A 15,356-nucleotide genomic window follows, 5' to 3' on the forward strand; every position below is an offset into this window, starting at 1 on the left:
TCCCAACAGCCTGGCAGCTCCCCCTGTACATGCCCAGCCACACTGTGGATGCCCAGGGGAGCAGCAGAGCCTCCAGCCCAAGAGAGCTGCTGCACGTGCCCATGGACACTACTACTAGTAGATGCCCTGAGCATGCAGGCTGGGTGTGGCTAGTTCCAGAGTATTTGACAAGGAAAGTGCTCCAGTCAGGGAATGCCTAGTGAAGCAGAGAGCAGGGCACACAGAGGGAGAGGTCCTTAGCGGGGTTGGATGGTGAGCAGGGCAGGGCACAGAGGGAGAGGTCCTTAGCGGGGTTGGATGGTGAGCAGGGCAGGGCACACAGAGGGAGAGGTCCTTAGCGGGGTCGGATGGTGAGCAGGGCAGGGCACAGAGGGAGAGGTCCTTAGCGGGGTTGGATGGTGAGCAGGGCAGGGCACACAGAGGGAGAGGTCCTTAGCGGGGTCGGATGGTGAGCAGGGCAGGGCACAGAGGGAGAGGTCCTTAGCCGGGTCGGATGGTGAGCAGGGCAGGGCACACAGAGGGAGAGGTCCTTAGCGGGGTCGGATGGTGAGCAGGGCAGGGCACAGAGGGAGAGGTCCTTAGCGGGGTTGGATGGTGAGCAGGGCAGGGCACACAGAGGGAGAGGTCCTTAGCGGGGTCGGATGGTGAGCAGGGCAGGGCACAGAGGGAGAGGTCCTTAGCCGGGTCGGATGGTGAGCAGGGCAGGGCACACAGAGGGAGAGGTCCTTAGCGGGGTCGGATGGTGAGCAGGGCAGGGCACAGAGGGAGAGGTCCTTAGCGGGGTTGGATGGTGAGCAGGGCAGGGCACAGAGGGAGAGGTCCTTAGCGGGGTTGGATGGTGAGCAGGGCACAGAGGGAGAGGTCCTTAGCGGGGTCGGATGGTGAGCAGGGCAGGGCACACAGAGGGAGAGGTCCTTAGCGGGGTCGGATGGTGAGCAGGGCAGGGCACACAGAGGGAGAGGTCCTTAGCGGGGTCGGATGGTGAGCAGGGCAGGGCACAGAGAGGGAGAGGTCCTTAGCCGGGTCGGATGGTGAGCAGGGCAGGGCACACAGAGGGAGAGGTCCTTAGCGGGGTCGGATGGTGAGCAGGGCAGGGCACAGAGGGAGAGGTCCTTAGCGGGGTCGGATGGTGAGCAGGGCAGGGCACACAGAGGGAGAGGTCCTTAGCCGGGTCGGATGGTGAGCAGGGCAGGGCAAACAGAGGGAGAGGTCCTTAGCGGGGTCGGATGGTGAGCAGGGCAGGGCACAGAGGGAGAGGTCCTTAGCGGGGTTGGATGGTGAGCAGGGCAGGGCACACAGAGGGAGAGGTCCTTAGCCGGGTCGGATGGTGAGCAGGGCAGGGCAAACAGAGGGAGAGGTCCTTAGCGGGGTCGGATGGTGAGCAGGGCAGGGCACAGAGGGAGAGGTCCTTAGCGGGGTCGGATGGTGAGCAGGGCAGGGCACAGAGGGAGAGGTCCTTAGCGGGGTCGGATGGTGAGCAGGGCAGGGCACACAGAGGGAGAGGTCCTTAACGGGGTCGGATCGTGAGCAGGGCTAGCCTCCAACTCTCCTTGAACTTGGGCTGACCTGGGAAGCGGGGTGACTGTAACACCTTGGTTTCTAGCAACCTGGAGACACTGGGGTACCCTATTGGGAGACCCCCTTGAAGGCTCAAGCTGCCACAGAGAGGACCCTGACCAGGAACTAGGCATGCAGGCTCAAGTCCAGCCACTGGCTAATGTCTCCGTTTATTGCAACATGGGGTAGAAGTTACTTAATGGCAAAGCCGAGTCATAATATAAAAACAATTTTGCTAGGTGTCAGTGGCTCAAGCCTGTCATCCTAGCTACTCAGGAGGCTGAGATCTGAGAATTGCCATCCAAAACCAGCCCAGCCAGGAAAGTCCATGAGACTCTTTTTTTCTTTTTTTTTTGGTTGGTCATGGGGCTTGAACTCTTGGGCTGGGAGCTGTCCCTACGCTCTTCAGCTCAAGGCGAGCCCTCTACCGCTTGAGCCACAGTGCCGCTTCTGGTTTTCTAGTAGTTTATGGAGATAAGAGTCTCACAGACTTTCCTGCCTGGGCTGGCTTTGAACTGAGATCCTCAGATCTCAGCCTCCTGAGTAGCTACGATTACAGGTGTGAGCCACAGGCGCCTGGCTTCCATGAGACTCATCTCCAATAAACCACCAGAAAACAACCGGAAGTGGTGCTTGGCTCAAGTGGTAGAGCGCTTGCCTTGAGCTGAAGAGCTGAGGGACAATGTTCAGGCCCAGAGTTCAAGCCCCACAACTGACAAAAAGAAAAAAGAAAAAAAGCAGCCATTGTGTCCCAGCACAGCGTAGGGCACCCATGGCTGTCAGTGCTTGGGGCGGTCCCTGCAAAGCTCACTTCTGTCTCAAGGGGCAAAGTAGGGCAGCCGAGGAGGGCGGCTCCACTGCCCCACCACGACAGCCTGTCCTGGGGAAATGCCACTTCCAGGATGGTGACCGGGCAAAGGGGCTCACACCTGTGCCTCAGCTCCTACATCTGCAAAGTTAGCAACAGCTCTTACAGGGTAACGGCGAGCTTCCAAAGACAACCGAAAATGCCTCAAAAGTTGAGTGTCTGTGTGAACACTTGCTCCACTTCACAATGTGCCCACCCCGTGCTGTCAGGGAATACACAGGTCTGCATGTCACAGTCTCTTATCCTAAGGCTCGAGGTGGAGTGGCTCCCTCCTAGGTCAGGCAGTTCCTGCCCAGTCCCTGGCGAGCCCACAGCGGGGCCTGTTCAGAGGCAAGCCAGCCATGCCGCTGTGTTTGGGCGGCTGGAACAAGCCCATTCCCCTACCTTGTGAGGTGCAGTCTCTATTACCTAGCCTGGCCGGGGTGCTGCCCGCATGGCTCCCGACCACCTGTCTCCCTCTCACTCCCTCGCTCAGTAGAACCTGAACACAAAGGCCTGCGTTGTCTGGGGGCCCTTGCCACATCCGCCGCTGGCTCCTCCTGGAGGTGGCTGTCCTCTAGCACAACGCGGCTGCGCGTACTTCCTGGCCTCTGAGGCCCCTGTGGGAGGGCAGAGCTACCGTCTGCCACACCACGACCAGGGCGGCACTCAGCCACGCGGGGGTGATGACGGCTCGGGGCGGGGCGTGCCAGGGCCACCCCTGCCACCCTGCAGCCTGTGGGCTCCCCTGTGGCAGAGGTTCAGATGAGAAGGTGGATCTCTGCTCCAGAGAGACTAGTAGAAGTTCACTGCTTCTGTGCCAATTACAACTGCTCACCAGTGTCCCAAGGAGCAGCAAAATGAATGTCACAAACCTGCCTCGCAGACAGCCTGCACGGCGGGTGTGTGACCAACAGCCAGGGCGGCGGCAGCTCACTCTGCCGTTGGACATGGCTGAGGGGCAGGAGCGAGCGGAGATTGGAAGCTCCCCCATGCTTCTGGTCAGGGCTCCGTAGTAGCATGGCCTCTAGAATCCCTCCCCAGCCAGGCTGTCCTACTTGACATCTCAGTTGCCTAAGTGCACACCACACCTCTCTGAGATGTGCCCCAAGTTCAGGAACAAATTGGGAGGCAGCAGCAAGACTATCAGGAAATGTGGCTCTGCCCTCTCTCCAACACAGGGAGGCCTTGTCTCTGCCCCTTTGCCCGACTCTACTGTCAGCCAGTAAGTGGAGCTGTGCTGGGGAAGCAGGCGCTTTCCCAGGGTGCATGCAGATGGGCAAGTCAAGGCTTGGGGGTCAGAGTGGAGCCCCAGGCCTGGCAGAGAGGGACAGAGCCAGGCTTGGAACCCAGCTGCTCACAGATCCAGGCATGTCCTGGATCTTGCTCCTCCGTGATCTCAGTACTGGCTAGGGAAATGCAGTTCCACATGGTGGGATGGGAAAGGGCAGCCGTCCCACAGGAGTCCTGGCCCAAAGAGGCTCAGCTGTGCTCTAGCATTCTGGAATGTGCACTTCAGGCTACAACTGGTTCTGATGGAAGGCAGGAGGTCAGGAAGCCGTGAGCACAGCCATCTGCAGGGCAGGCCAGGTACACCCTCAGTCTGAAAGCTCCAGACAGCAGAGGGGGCAGTGTGTGGTCACCCCAAGCCCCTCTCCTCCCTTCCCTGACCCAGAACTAGGCTGGAGAGACAACATGGGACCAGTGGGAAGGGTGGAGGCTTTCCTCAGTGGAGGGACAGGCCATGGGATGGGGACGGAAGGGGCGTCAAGGTGAAGAGCTAAGGACTGATGGTCTCACCCAGAGCTCTGCTCATGGGATGGAAGAGTGAAGAGTCAGGGACCAATGGGGCCTCACTCGGAGCTCTGGCAGGTCTGTACTCTACACTGGGTAGCTGTGCGACACCTTCATCCAGTGGCCCACCCCTCCAAGCCTTGGGGCTCAACCACACGGGGCAGATTCGGGCTGGCAAGGGCCTGCCTGGGGCCCACAGGCCTGCCGCCCCTTTCTACAGAGGCAGCCTTCCCCTTGGCTGCCCACCCATCTTCCCCACCAGCCTCACCCTGACAGGCCTGGGGAGGTGAGGAGCACATGGAATCTGCCCCTCCTTCAGCCCAAGGGGTACTTCACAGGGAGCTGTGTGGCTGCCCACTCAGGGCCTTTAGACCATCTCACAGGCTTCGAATCTCTCAGCCGGCTCCCCATACCTTGGATGTGCACAGGCTGTGGTTTTTTGTTTTGTTTTGTTTTTGCCAGTCCTGGGGCTTGAACTCAGGGCCTGGGCACTGTTCCTGAGGTGCTTCTCCACGCCCCCTCCCCCCGCCCACCAAGGCTAGCATCCTACCACTTGAGCCACAGTGCCACTTCCAGCTTCTTCTGTATATGTGGTACTGAAGAATCGAACCCAGGACTTCATGCATGCTAGGCAAGCTCTCTACCACTGAGCCACCTTCCCAGCTCAAGGCTGTGGTTTTGCTACAGGGACAATCCCTCATCTGGAGGTACTGAGGGGGCTGTAGGCTCAGCCTTCACAAAGTGAGTTCCTTAGGCAGTGAAGAGAGGCTGCATAGAGAGGCCCATGTTCAGGGAAAAGGACCACGCCGGTGCACTACACAGGCTATAGCAGGAAAGCAGCACTGATGGTACCGGGCTAAGCGGTAGGCTCCAGGGGGCTCGGGTGCCAGAGGCAGCCATGAACTCCTGAACTTCCCACACTACGTGGAGCCATTACTGGGGTAGTCAGTGCACTAACTGAAACCTCTTTTTCTGTTCTGAGAGGCCTCTGGTGTGGGGACTGCAGAGCCCCTACCCACGCACCGCCTGAGAGACAAGGGTGTCTCCAGCTGACACGGCTGGTCAGCACGCTGCTACACTTCTCCACGCTGGAGTGCAGAGCACAGCAGGGACACACGAGGGGCAGAGCAGAGCAGCCGGGGCGTGCTAGGAGGTAAGCGGGCTCTTCATAACTTCTTCAAAGCCAGTCAAACCTATCGCAGCTAACTGCACCTGGCGTGAGAGGTGCTTCTCTGGCAGGTGTGGCAGGGGCCTCGGCCAAGCACATCCATCCCGCTGCAGACCCCGAGAGGCTCCCTGCCACTGCATCCGTCTCTCAGCTCCCCCGCCCGCCTCCCTGTCTCCTCATACCCCGTATCTCCTAAGACAGGGTCTTTGCCCCCAGTCACACTACTACAGGAAGCCTGCAGCGGCCTGGCCCTACCTCCCAGCCTGAACCCCATGTGATGGAACTGAAGGAAGGGCAAGATGGGGACTGTGCGCTGTGAGGAACTTTTAGACCTGAGCCTATAAGGGGTGCACATGAACATACCCATATACAGCGTCACGTGGCAACAAGTACACACACACATGCAGGAATACACGTCATGGGACCACAAGTACACACACACACAGACACACAGACACACACACACACACACACACACACACAGAGCCCTGAGAAGCAGAGGGGCACACGTGTGTGCATAAACACAGACATGCAGGAATACACGTCATGGGACCACAAGTACACACACACACACACACACACACACACACACACACACAGCCCTGAGAAGCCTGAGGGGCACACGTGTGTGCATAAACACAGACATGCAGGAATACACGTCATGGGACCACAAGTACACACACACACACACACACACACACACACACAGCCCTGAGAAGCCAGAGGGGCACACGTGTGTGCATAAACACAGACATGCAGGAATACACGTCATGGGACCACAAGTACACACACACACACACACACACAGCCCTGAGAAGCCAGAGGGGCACACGTGTGTGCATAAACACAGACATGCAGGAATACACGTCATGGGACCACAAGTACACACACACATACACACACACACATACACACACACACACACGGAGCCCTGAGAAGCCAGAGGGGCACACGTGTGTGCATAAACACAGACATGCAGGAATACACGTCATGGGACCACAAGTACACACACACACACACACACACACACACACACACACACACAGAGCCCTGAGAAGCCAGAGGGGCACACGTGTGTGCATAAACACAGACATGCAGGAATACATGGCCCACAGGACATAGAGACATGGATGGACACAGACACACAGACACATAGACACACACACACACACACACACACACACACACACACACACACGGAGAAAATCTCACAAATAGAACCCAAAGAGAGCTGTTATGTGACACTTCCAAACAGGCACAGAGTCATACCCAGACACATATGAACTCCACAGAGGGATGGGTGCCCCTCCACCACGCACACACAGGCATAAACACACGTGTAACTATGCACACCGTCAGCGCCCATGCACCTCAGGCCTGAGGGCCCTCCAAGAAGTCTTAACCAAGAGGCTGAATTACAACTTGCCCTCAACTCAGACCAGCTGGTTCTGTCCAGAATTATCTAGGCCCAGATCATTCTGGTTGATTCTGGGTCCTCCAGCACCTCTGGGGCTTCCATCAGGGAGGGCTGGACACTGTTCCCTGCTGTCTGCTTGGAGCTTGGCTCGCATCTGAGCCCACAGGCCAAGAGGACAAGAGATGTCTTCAGGGACAACCTGCAGGTGTCAGGGCCACAGGGCCAGCGTTGATCACTGGTGACGGGCCAGGGTTGCCCTGGCTCCCAGCAGGACCCTGGAGGCCCATCACGTATGTAGGAGCTGACATACACACCTGCACATGCCAGGGTTCTGTGTGTACACACCTCAGGGCACCCGGCTCGGATGGAACTCGTAGCCATAGATCAGCCAGGAGTCCCTTCTTGCCACCATCTGTCACTTCTGCACAGCAGCCACAGGGTTAAAATGTAAGCAGCTGGCTAGCTCAAAACATAGGGAAAGCAGGGCTTGGGAGAGACAACCTGGATGACAAATGGAGACTTAAGATAGACTGATGTAATAGCAGCTCAGGGCTGGAAGACCCATTATCCTGGGGGACTGGGAGGGGTGGGAACCACTGAGGTTCCCGAAGAACATGGATGTACCCCCCGGTGACTGAGCACCTTTCCAAGGGCTCAAGGCTGGCCCTCATTTAGCTTGGGTCAGCTGACATGCCCCTGTCATGTAAACACACACGCTTCCTGCTCACGGAAACCCCAGGGCCCTAGGAAACTAGGGCACAGAGATGGGGCTCTGATCGCACCGCCTCTCCCAAGAGCCTCCTCAATGCAGATGGCTGACCCTGCCGCCTGCAGGTGGTTCCTGCCAGCTTGGCCTGTCCTGGTAGGGCCAGCGTCAGGCTGCCACACAGCAGCCTGGGTCAGAACTGTTCAGCCCAGTATCTGATACAGCTCGGACCACAGCACTGCTCACAAGACCTGTGCCCGGTAGATACTGCGAAGGGGGAAGCCCATCACAGCCAGCGCATTCCCAACCACCCTCAAGGGGGCTGCCATCCCAACGTACAGGCAGAGGTAGGCTGCCTGTGGCTCACACTACCAAGGAGGGTATCAGTTTTCCAGGAAGGTGCCCGTGGACAGCCACCTCCAGGGATCACTGCCCAGAGGTGTTCACACACCCTAGGTCATGCCCAGGCCCATCGCAGCTGGGGTCTAAGAGGAGCCCAAGTACTATGCATCCTAGGAAGGCAACAGGGGTGCAAGACTAGGGAGCAGGGGTATAGGATATGGGAGGGAGGGACCCGATGAAGCTCTACTCTTGGTTTAGGCAAGTTGCCTCTGTAGAGTTCACTAAGCTTGTAAGCCAGGGTCCCCACTCTGGCTCACCCCTGGTCTCCTTTATAGTACCCAGCAGGAGCCCCAGGGTGAAGCTGTAGGGGCTGTCCCACTGGGTAATTAATGGGTTAATTACATACTCCATAAAAGCAGTGTGATTTAGAGTGGCCAGGCAGGCCCCATAGCTGGCAGTAAACCAGAGGCTGCAGAGGTGAGGCAGGCAGGTCTAAGCCCTGGCCTGCAAAGAGCCAAAATGCTGTAAATCTACAGAAACGGCTTTTACGGAGCTCTGGGTTTTATGATGTCATTAATGTTCCTCCTGACACTTTAAGTCATGAGGAGGCATGGGGGCCACTCCTGAAGGCCCATGAGTACCAGTGCCAGGAGCCACTGCCATCTCAAGCATAACAGACAAGCCCAGCTCTCATTTCTTTGTGGTGTTGTTGGTGGTGGTGGTTGTAAGGCTTGAACTCTGGGCTTGGGCACTATCCCTCAGCTCTTCAGCTCAAGGCGAGCGCTCTACCACTTGAGCCACAGCGCCACTTCTGGTTTTCTGGTGGTTTATTGGAGATAAGAGTCTCACAGACTTTCCTGCCCAGGCTGGATTTGAACTGCGATCCTCAGATCTCAGCCTCCTGAGTAGCTAGGATGACAGGCGTGAGCCACGGGCACCCAGCTTCCAGCTCCCATTTCTGAGGCCATCCACACGGCAAATGAGCAGGGTGTCATGCCCCTTGTGGGCCTGGGTGTGCTTGCAGATATAGGGACACTAAGCTCCTGCAAAGCAGATGAAGGAAGCATGCACCTGGCTCTCCATGAGCCACAGCCCACCATTCAGGCTGCATGCCCATCTCCAACCCATCTCCCACAAGTAGTGCCACTCCCTGGATGTCATCCCAGATGGCATCTTCGACACTGAACACCTTCCAGGTCCCCGTGGAACCCGAGGCCAGTACTTGCTACCCACAGGTAGCCTGGCTCCTCAGCTCCTGGCACCTGTGAGGGGAGCCCTGCCCTCAGAGTGTTCCTGGGCAGTATGCTCCCGGCCAGTTTTTGCCAGACATGTCTACCCGCCACTGGCCCCACAGCCGTTGGGTATGAACCATCCAGGCTCTGGAAGGACAAGTCCCAGGGTGGTGGAGCACCAGGTGGAGAGCTGCTAGGCAGGCGCGCTGGGGTGGTCCCGTGGCTGGGACAAGGGCAGCAGGAAGGGGGAGCTGGGAGACTTACAGAGTAGCCTCTCCCGGAAACGGCCTGTGCTGAGCTCTGCAGGAGGAAGAAGGAGACATTAGTGACAGCTGATGTCCAGCCCAAGCGCCCGCAGCCTGAGCTCCAGCAGTGCGGCCTCAGACAGGCCGGCAGACTTGGGGCACGACTACCAGACCCAGGCATGGCTGGCTGTCGTACCAGGGATACCTCGGGACCTTTCATTTTGGGTCCGGTCGTGCGGCCTGAACTCTGGGCCTGGGCGCTGTCCCTCAGCTCTTCAGCTTAAGGCTAGCGCTCTACCACTTGAGCCACAGCGCCACTTCCGGCTTTTTTTTTCTTTTTGCTTATGTGGTGCTGAGGAATGGAACCCAGGGCCTCAGGCATGCAAGGCAAGCGCTCTACCACTGAGCCACCTTCCCAGCCCCACCTTGGGACCTTTCTGAAAGCAATACAGCCCCTGTAGCTGTTCCTGGCCTCTAGGAGGCTCAGGAGGGGGCACCATCCTGCAGAGGTTGCCACACAGAGACACTTGTGGACGATCCTCAGCCCCTCCAGGGGCCAAGGACACTGACCATCACCCCAACATGAAGCAAAAAGACCTTGGAAGGCAGGCCCTACCTCCCACCCACGTGTGCAGCCTAAGGTGAGAACTTGGGCTCTCCTTCAGTGCCCCTTCTCTGCCTAAGTCCACAGAAAAGCTTCTTGGAGTTGCAGTGGACCAAGACTCTGAAGGAAGGTCACAATAGGAGGCTGAAAGGCAGCTGGTGGTCATGAGAGGTCCAGGTGAGGGCCTGGCAGCATGGTCTGAGTGGCCATTTAAGCTCCACTGGGACAAAGCCATACATGCAGCCATGTAGAAGAGGCTGTGGCCAGCAGGGCATGGGCAAAGGGCTGAGCTGTAGAGGGGCATGCAGCTGGTTGGTGCCTGGGAGGGGCAGGGATGATGTCAGCAGGCATGTCAGGGGACAGGGTGCAGAGGCTGGAGGAGGGTCAGCAGAGGGAAGCAGGGCTGGCGTGCTCAGCTGCCACCTCCTCCCCACCCCTGCAGAACGGGGGACCTCCGCCCATCCCACCGTGTGGCTGCCATGGCCGGGCCAACGGGGGGAGGAGGGGGTGCTGTCAGACAGAGTCTACTGGAACCCCGGCACTCTGGCCCAGACCCTGGCTAATGAGGTGGGGGTGGGACTGTGGCTGGTGAGTTGTCAGCCTTAAGCTGGCTGTGCTCAGAATGTGTCTTCATTCATCCTGGGCAGCAATTAAAGGCATGCTAACTAGGGCAGCCCACAGCCCTAGACAATTACCAGCCTATTTTCCCATCTTATGGCAACAAGATCAGAGCCTGACAATTATGCTCCCCTCAGGGCTGCAGGCTGCACCCCCAGACCCTCATTTAGATGATAATGAGACTGGTCTCATTCAATCTTCAGGAGCAAGGTACGGGTGTCAGCGTGGTTACCTTCTGGGTTGGAGAGCTCCCGGCCTCCACCCCAGCCCTGGAGGGGTCTGTGCAAAGTCTGGAGTCAGAACCTAGCAATCCTGGCTGTGCTCGTCGGGCGCCGTCCCGGGCTCTCAGTGACCCTGAAGGTGTGTCTCCAACTGAGATCACTGCAGGAACGTTTCTGCTCTATACCTCCAACCTATGCACCCACAACAAGACGGCCAGACCTCCACCCTGCTGTGGCCAACGTCAGTCCCAGACTGGCGTCCCTATGGATAACTTCAGTGGGAAAGCCCTAATCAGTACGAAACCACAAAATGGCCAGTGCCCATGAGCTCCCTCCATGTAACTTTAGGGCCCGGAGTGAGACCTTCAGCAGGACTCCACCCGTAATACTGGGGTGCACTGGGTACTCACGTCGCTGAGCTGGTCTCGGGAGCTGCTCCGCTGGGAGCTGGTGGCTTCGAGGACACTGTCTTCGTCGCTGTTCTGGTCACCCCCTCTGGACATGGCAACCTTTGTCTGGGGACAGGGAAAGACAGCCTCAGGCAAACCTGCCCTTACCTATCTGTAGCAGGGCTCCTGGCACACACAACACTGCACTTGACCTGATCCTACTCCATCCCCAGGCCTCCCTCAACCACTGGGACCCAACAGGTTCTAGGGCCTAATCTGCCAGTTGGGGGTGGTGGACACTGCCCCCTGCCCCCATCTCCAAGCCGTGGACCTGGAGTCAGATGGAAGGAAAGCAAGAGGGGCAGAGCGCTACAGAGCAGGGAAGCTCACTGACTGGCTGGTTCCATGGGATGGGATGGGAGAGAAATGCCTTTGGTAAAGTGTATTCAAGGTGCTATTCAAGCTATTCTCATTTTCTCAAGCCCCTAACTTAAAAGATATCCTGTAGACCATGAGGACTCCTGTCCCCACGACAGCCTGGCTCTCCTCCTGCCAAGGCTGCCCAACTTGGGCAGCTCCTCCCTAGTCAGCTCCCTAGGAAGCTGTCATAAGGACACTACCAAGACTCAGTGCCCAGTGTTTCCTTCAGTTGGCACTACAACCCCCTCACGGTGGCTCCTCTGTACCTCAACCTGCTGTCTGTAAAACAGCTGACACAGTGCTGTGGGCACAAGCACGTGAGGCCAGCTGAATGGCATATTCTGGCCTCAGTGTTTTGCATGGGTAAACGCTTGCCCTGACAAGAACCTATTTTCAATTCCACCTTTTTTTTTTTTTTTTTGGTCGTGGGGCCTGAACTCTGGGCCTGGGCGCTGTCCCTCAGCTCTTCAGCTCAAGGCTAGCGCTCTACCACTTGAGCTACTGCGCCACTTCTGGCTTTTTCTGTTTACGTGGTGCTGAGGAATTGAACCCAGGGCCTCATGCCTGTGAGGCAAGCATTCTACCACTGAGCCACCTTCCCAGCCCCTTCAATTCCACTTGATAGACAGGAAACAGGCCTGGGGAGGAGAAGCAGCCAGGCAGGGCTAGACCCAGAGCACTGCTTGTGTGCACCTTTAACCTGAAAATGACTTCACACCTGCACAAAAATGAGGGAAATGAGCCAGCACCAGTGGCTCACACCTGTAATCCTAGCTACTCAGGAGGCTTAGATCTGAGGATCATGGTTCAAAGCCAGCCCCGGCAGGAAAGTCTGTGAGAAAACGGGAAGTGGCACTGTGGCTCAAGCGATAGGGAAGTGGCACTGTGGCTCAAGCGGTAGAGCGCTCGCCTTGAGCTGAAGAGCTGAGGGACAGCGCCCAGGCCCAGAGTTCAAGCCCCATGACCGACCAAAAAAAAAAAAAAGTGAGGAAAATGACAAATACCAGGCCCCAGTGTGAATGTGCCATCCCAGACATTCACTTACACAGCAAGCTGCCTCTGTCACCAGCTGCTGAGGCTGAGCACTCTCGTGTGCTTGGTCTCCTTACAAACATGCTGAGAGCACAGGTTCCAGCCAGAGAGACACTACGGGCCATGTGGAGGAGCAGGACGGGTGCCGCCTCCCACCTCCCTAGAGCCACTTGTAGAGCTCGGCCAAGTCTGTGGTCAGAGTCCAGTCATTTTGACACGAGCACGTGCCAGCCCTGAAACCTATCCAGGAACCAGTCTGGTTGGCTGGGGACCGCCAGAACTCCCCATGTCTGCCAATTTCCGAGGTCAGGCTAGAGTCCCCCAGCCCCACCCCCAAGGGCTTTGGGATTCCAGGAGTTCAGCACTCCTTTCCTCATGAGGCCGGCAGACTGCCAAGGCCCACACAGAACCAGAGCCGTTCAGACGCAGACAGGGCCCCAGGGAGAAGAGATTCCGGTCTGTGTTCAGGGTAGAGGCCAGAGTGCAGCTGAACTTGAGCCACCTCGGGAGCCAGTACTCCTCTTGTCCCTGCCCGGACCCCACCAGGCTTTCTCTCCTCTTACCCCAGTGCTAACCCTGGCAATGCCAGTCATGTTCAAGGTCTTCCTGCCTATTACCCGCACAGCTGGACCCAGGACTGGGAATGTAGCTTAGTGGTAGAGTGCTTGCCTGGCCTGCGTGAAGCCTTGGGTTCGATTCCTCAGTACCATATACACAGAAAAGGCTAGAATTGGCACAGTGGCTCAAGTAGTAGAGTGCTAGCCTTGAGCAAAAAAGCTCAGGGACAGTGCCCAGGCGCAGAGGTCAAGCCCCAGGACTGGGGAATGGGGGGGGGGGGGGGGTAAGAAAGGTTGGACCAAAGTCACTACATGCACCAAAGATCTGGTACAAAGCTGCTGAGTACAGCTGCGGGGCTGCTCGCTGCCCAAGGACACAGGGGAGGAAGGATGAGCGGAATACCCATTCCTACAATTAGCAGGACACTGCTTCGCAGTACAGAGAGGGGCCCCCTCCCTCCAATGGGACATGGAGGCAGGTCCCTACTCCGACTCAATAATGGAGCCCTGCAGGTGGCATGAGCTGTGGACTGTTGCTCTTCCTTAGATGACTGTTTGTCGGAAGGCCCTACTCCCTATACAATTCTGCAAAGCTGAATCTTGTATCCTAGAAATAATCCCAATCACAGACCCAGTCACACGAAGTACACACATACCGTCATATACATGCCCATAAAATCTATGGGTAACACCATTTGTTGTCCACGCTGTTCCTCTAGCATCTGCCCTCCTGCTCTGTGCACTTGCATGGGTATACATGGCCCCTTGGACCTCACAGCCCCTCTAAGCAGGCCGAGCGACACAAGAGAAACAACACAGCATGCTGCACACACATGTTCCACGTGCATGGACACGCGTGCTCTGGCCTCCCCGCCATTCCTCGCATACCTCTGCTTCCAACTCTGAGAGCACTTGAGACTGCTGGGCCTGCTATAGACAATGGTCACCCACCAGGAGCCTTCCAGGGGCTGTACCCCTGAAGTGCAGCTTAGAGACTTGCCCAAGCTCCCCCGTCTTAGGCCAAGCAGCATGATGTTGGAAGGAGCTGAGCTGTGACCATCCCAAAGTGTTCTGCTGCTCCGCCTCACCACCCTGCTCTTCCTAGGCCTGAGCCCCAACTTCTCATGTATTCTCTAAACCCTGGCACAGATGCCACAAAGCTGAGCGCAGGTCCTGGCCGGCCTGGCTCCTCACCAAACTGAGTGCAGGGCCCTAGGCCTTGCCCTGATTGCTCCCTCCCTGAGGTCTCATGCAGCACAGGGATGAACTCACCATTCTGCTGGGAACCGCCTGCCTGGTATGCCCACAGGCCTAGCCACCCTAAGGCCTAACCATGGTGCTTTCCATGTCTATTCTGTTAATCATGCTTAGCACAGTGCTGACTCTCACACCTGTCCCCCACAGGCATCCAACTTCGCCTAGACTTCAGGTGCTGAGCCCTACGTGAGGTGGGTCACCCTGTAACCACTGGCCCCACGACCCTCCTTGCTGCTGCTTTTGGCGGTACTGGGGCTTGAAGTCAGGGCCTGGGCTTGCCAGGCACCACTTAAGCTACTCCTTTGGGCTTTTGTTGTTGTTTGTCATGGGGCTTGAACCCAGGGCCTGGGCCTTGTGCCTGAGCTCTTTCACTCGAATCTAGTGCTCTACCACTTTGAGTCACAGTGCCACTTTCAGTTTTCTGGTGGTTAGTTGGAGATAAAAAGCCTCATGGACTTTCCTGTCTGGGCTGGCTTTGAACTGCAATCCTCAGGCTCAGCTTCCTGAGGAGCTAGGATTACAGGCTTGGGCCATCAGTGCCTAGCCGAGCCTTTTGTTTTTTTAGTGTTTTTTGGGGTCTCACACTAACTTTGCCTGCGATCATAAACCACGATCCTCCTACCTCGGCTCCCTGAGTGTAAGGGACCAGAAGCATGTACCATCATGCCCAGCCACACCCTGCCCCACCACGTTAGTTCGGTTTACTCCCGACTCCCACCCCAAGGGCAGGAGGTTGCTTTGGTCACTGGTTGTCACATGGAAATATTTCCTCAAGGATATGGCTCACAAGGTCCAGCCTTGCAGTGGGAAGCTATGAGCACTGTGATCAAGGTCTAGCTTCTTAAGTTGCTCTTGGTTCAATTGGCGCCTGCATGGCTTACTCTGCTCAGGTCACAGGGACCCAGCAGGCTTCAGAGGCTTCCGCCTGTCTCCCTGAAGAGCTGTCCACC

General features: G+C 57.3%; 1 protein-coding gene across 1 annotated transcript in view; it reads right to left on the reverse strand.

The window, feature by feature from the left end:
* Positions 1 to 11,254, reverse strand: part of LOC122096680 (fibrosin-1-like protein) — a 50,007-nt gene extending 38,753 nt beyond the window's left edge. The window contains exon 1 of the mRNA XM_042667272.1: positions 11,162 to 11,254. Coding sequence (XP_042523206.1) covers positions 11,162 to 11,254 — 93 coding nt within the window. The remainder of the gene's footprint in view (positions 1 to 11,161) is intronic.
* Between the last annotated feature and the right edge of the window lie 4,102 nt (positions 11,255 to 15,356).

The sequence above is a fragment of the Dipodomys spectabilis genome, unplaced genomic scaffold, assembly GCF_019054845.1.
Source record: "Dipodomys spectabilis isolate Male_0828 unplaced genomic scaffold, ASM1905484v1 ptg000385l, whole genome shotgun sequence".
NCBI lineage: Eukaryota > Metazoa > Chordata > Mammalia > Rodentia > Heteromyidae > Dipodomys > Dipodomys spectabilis.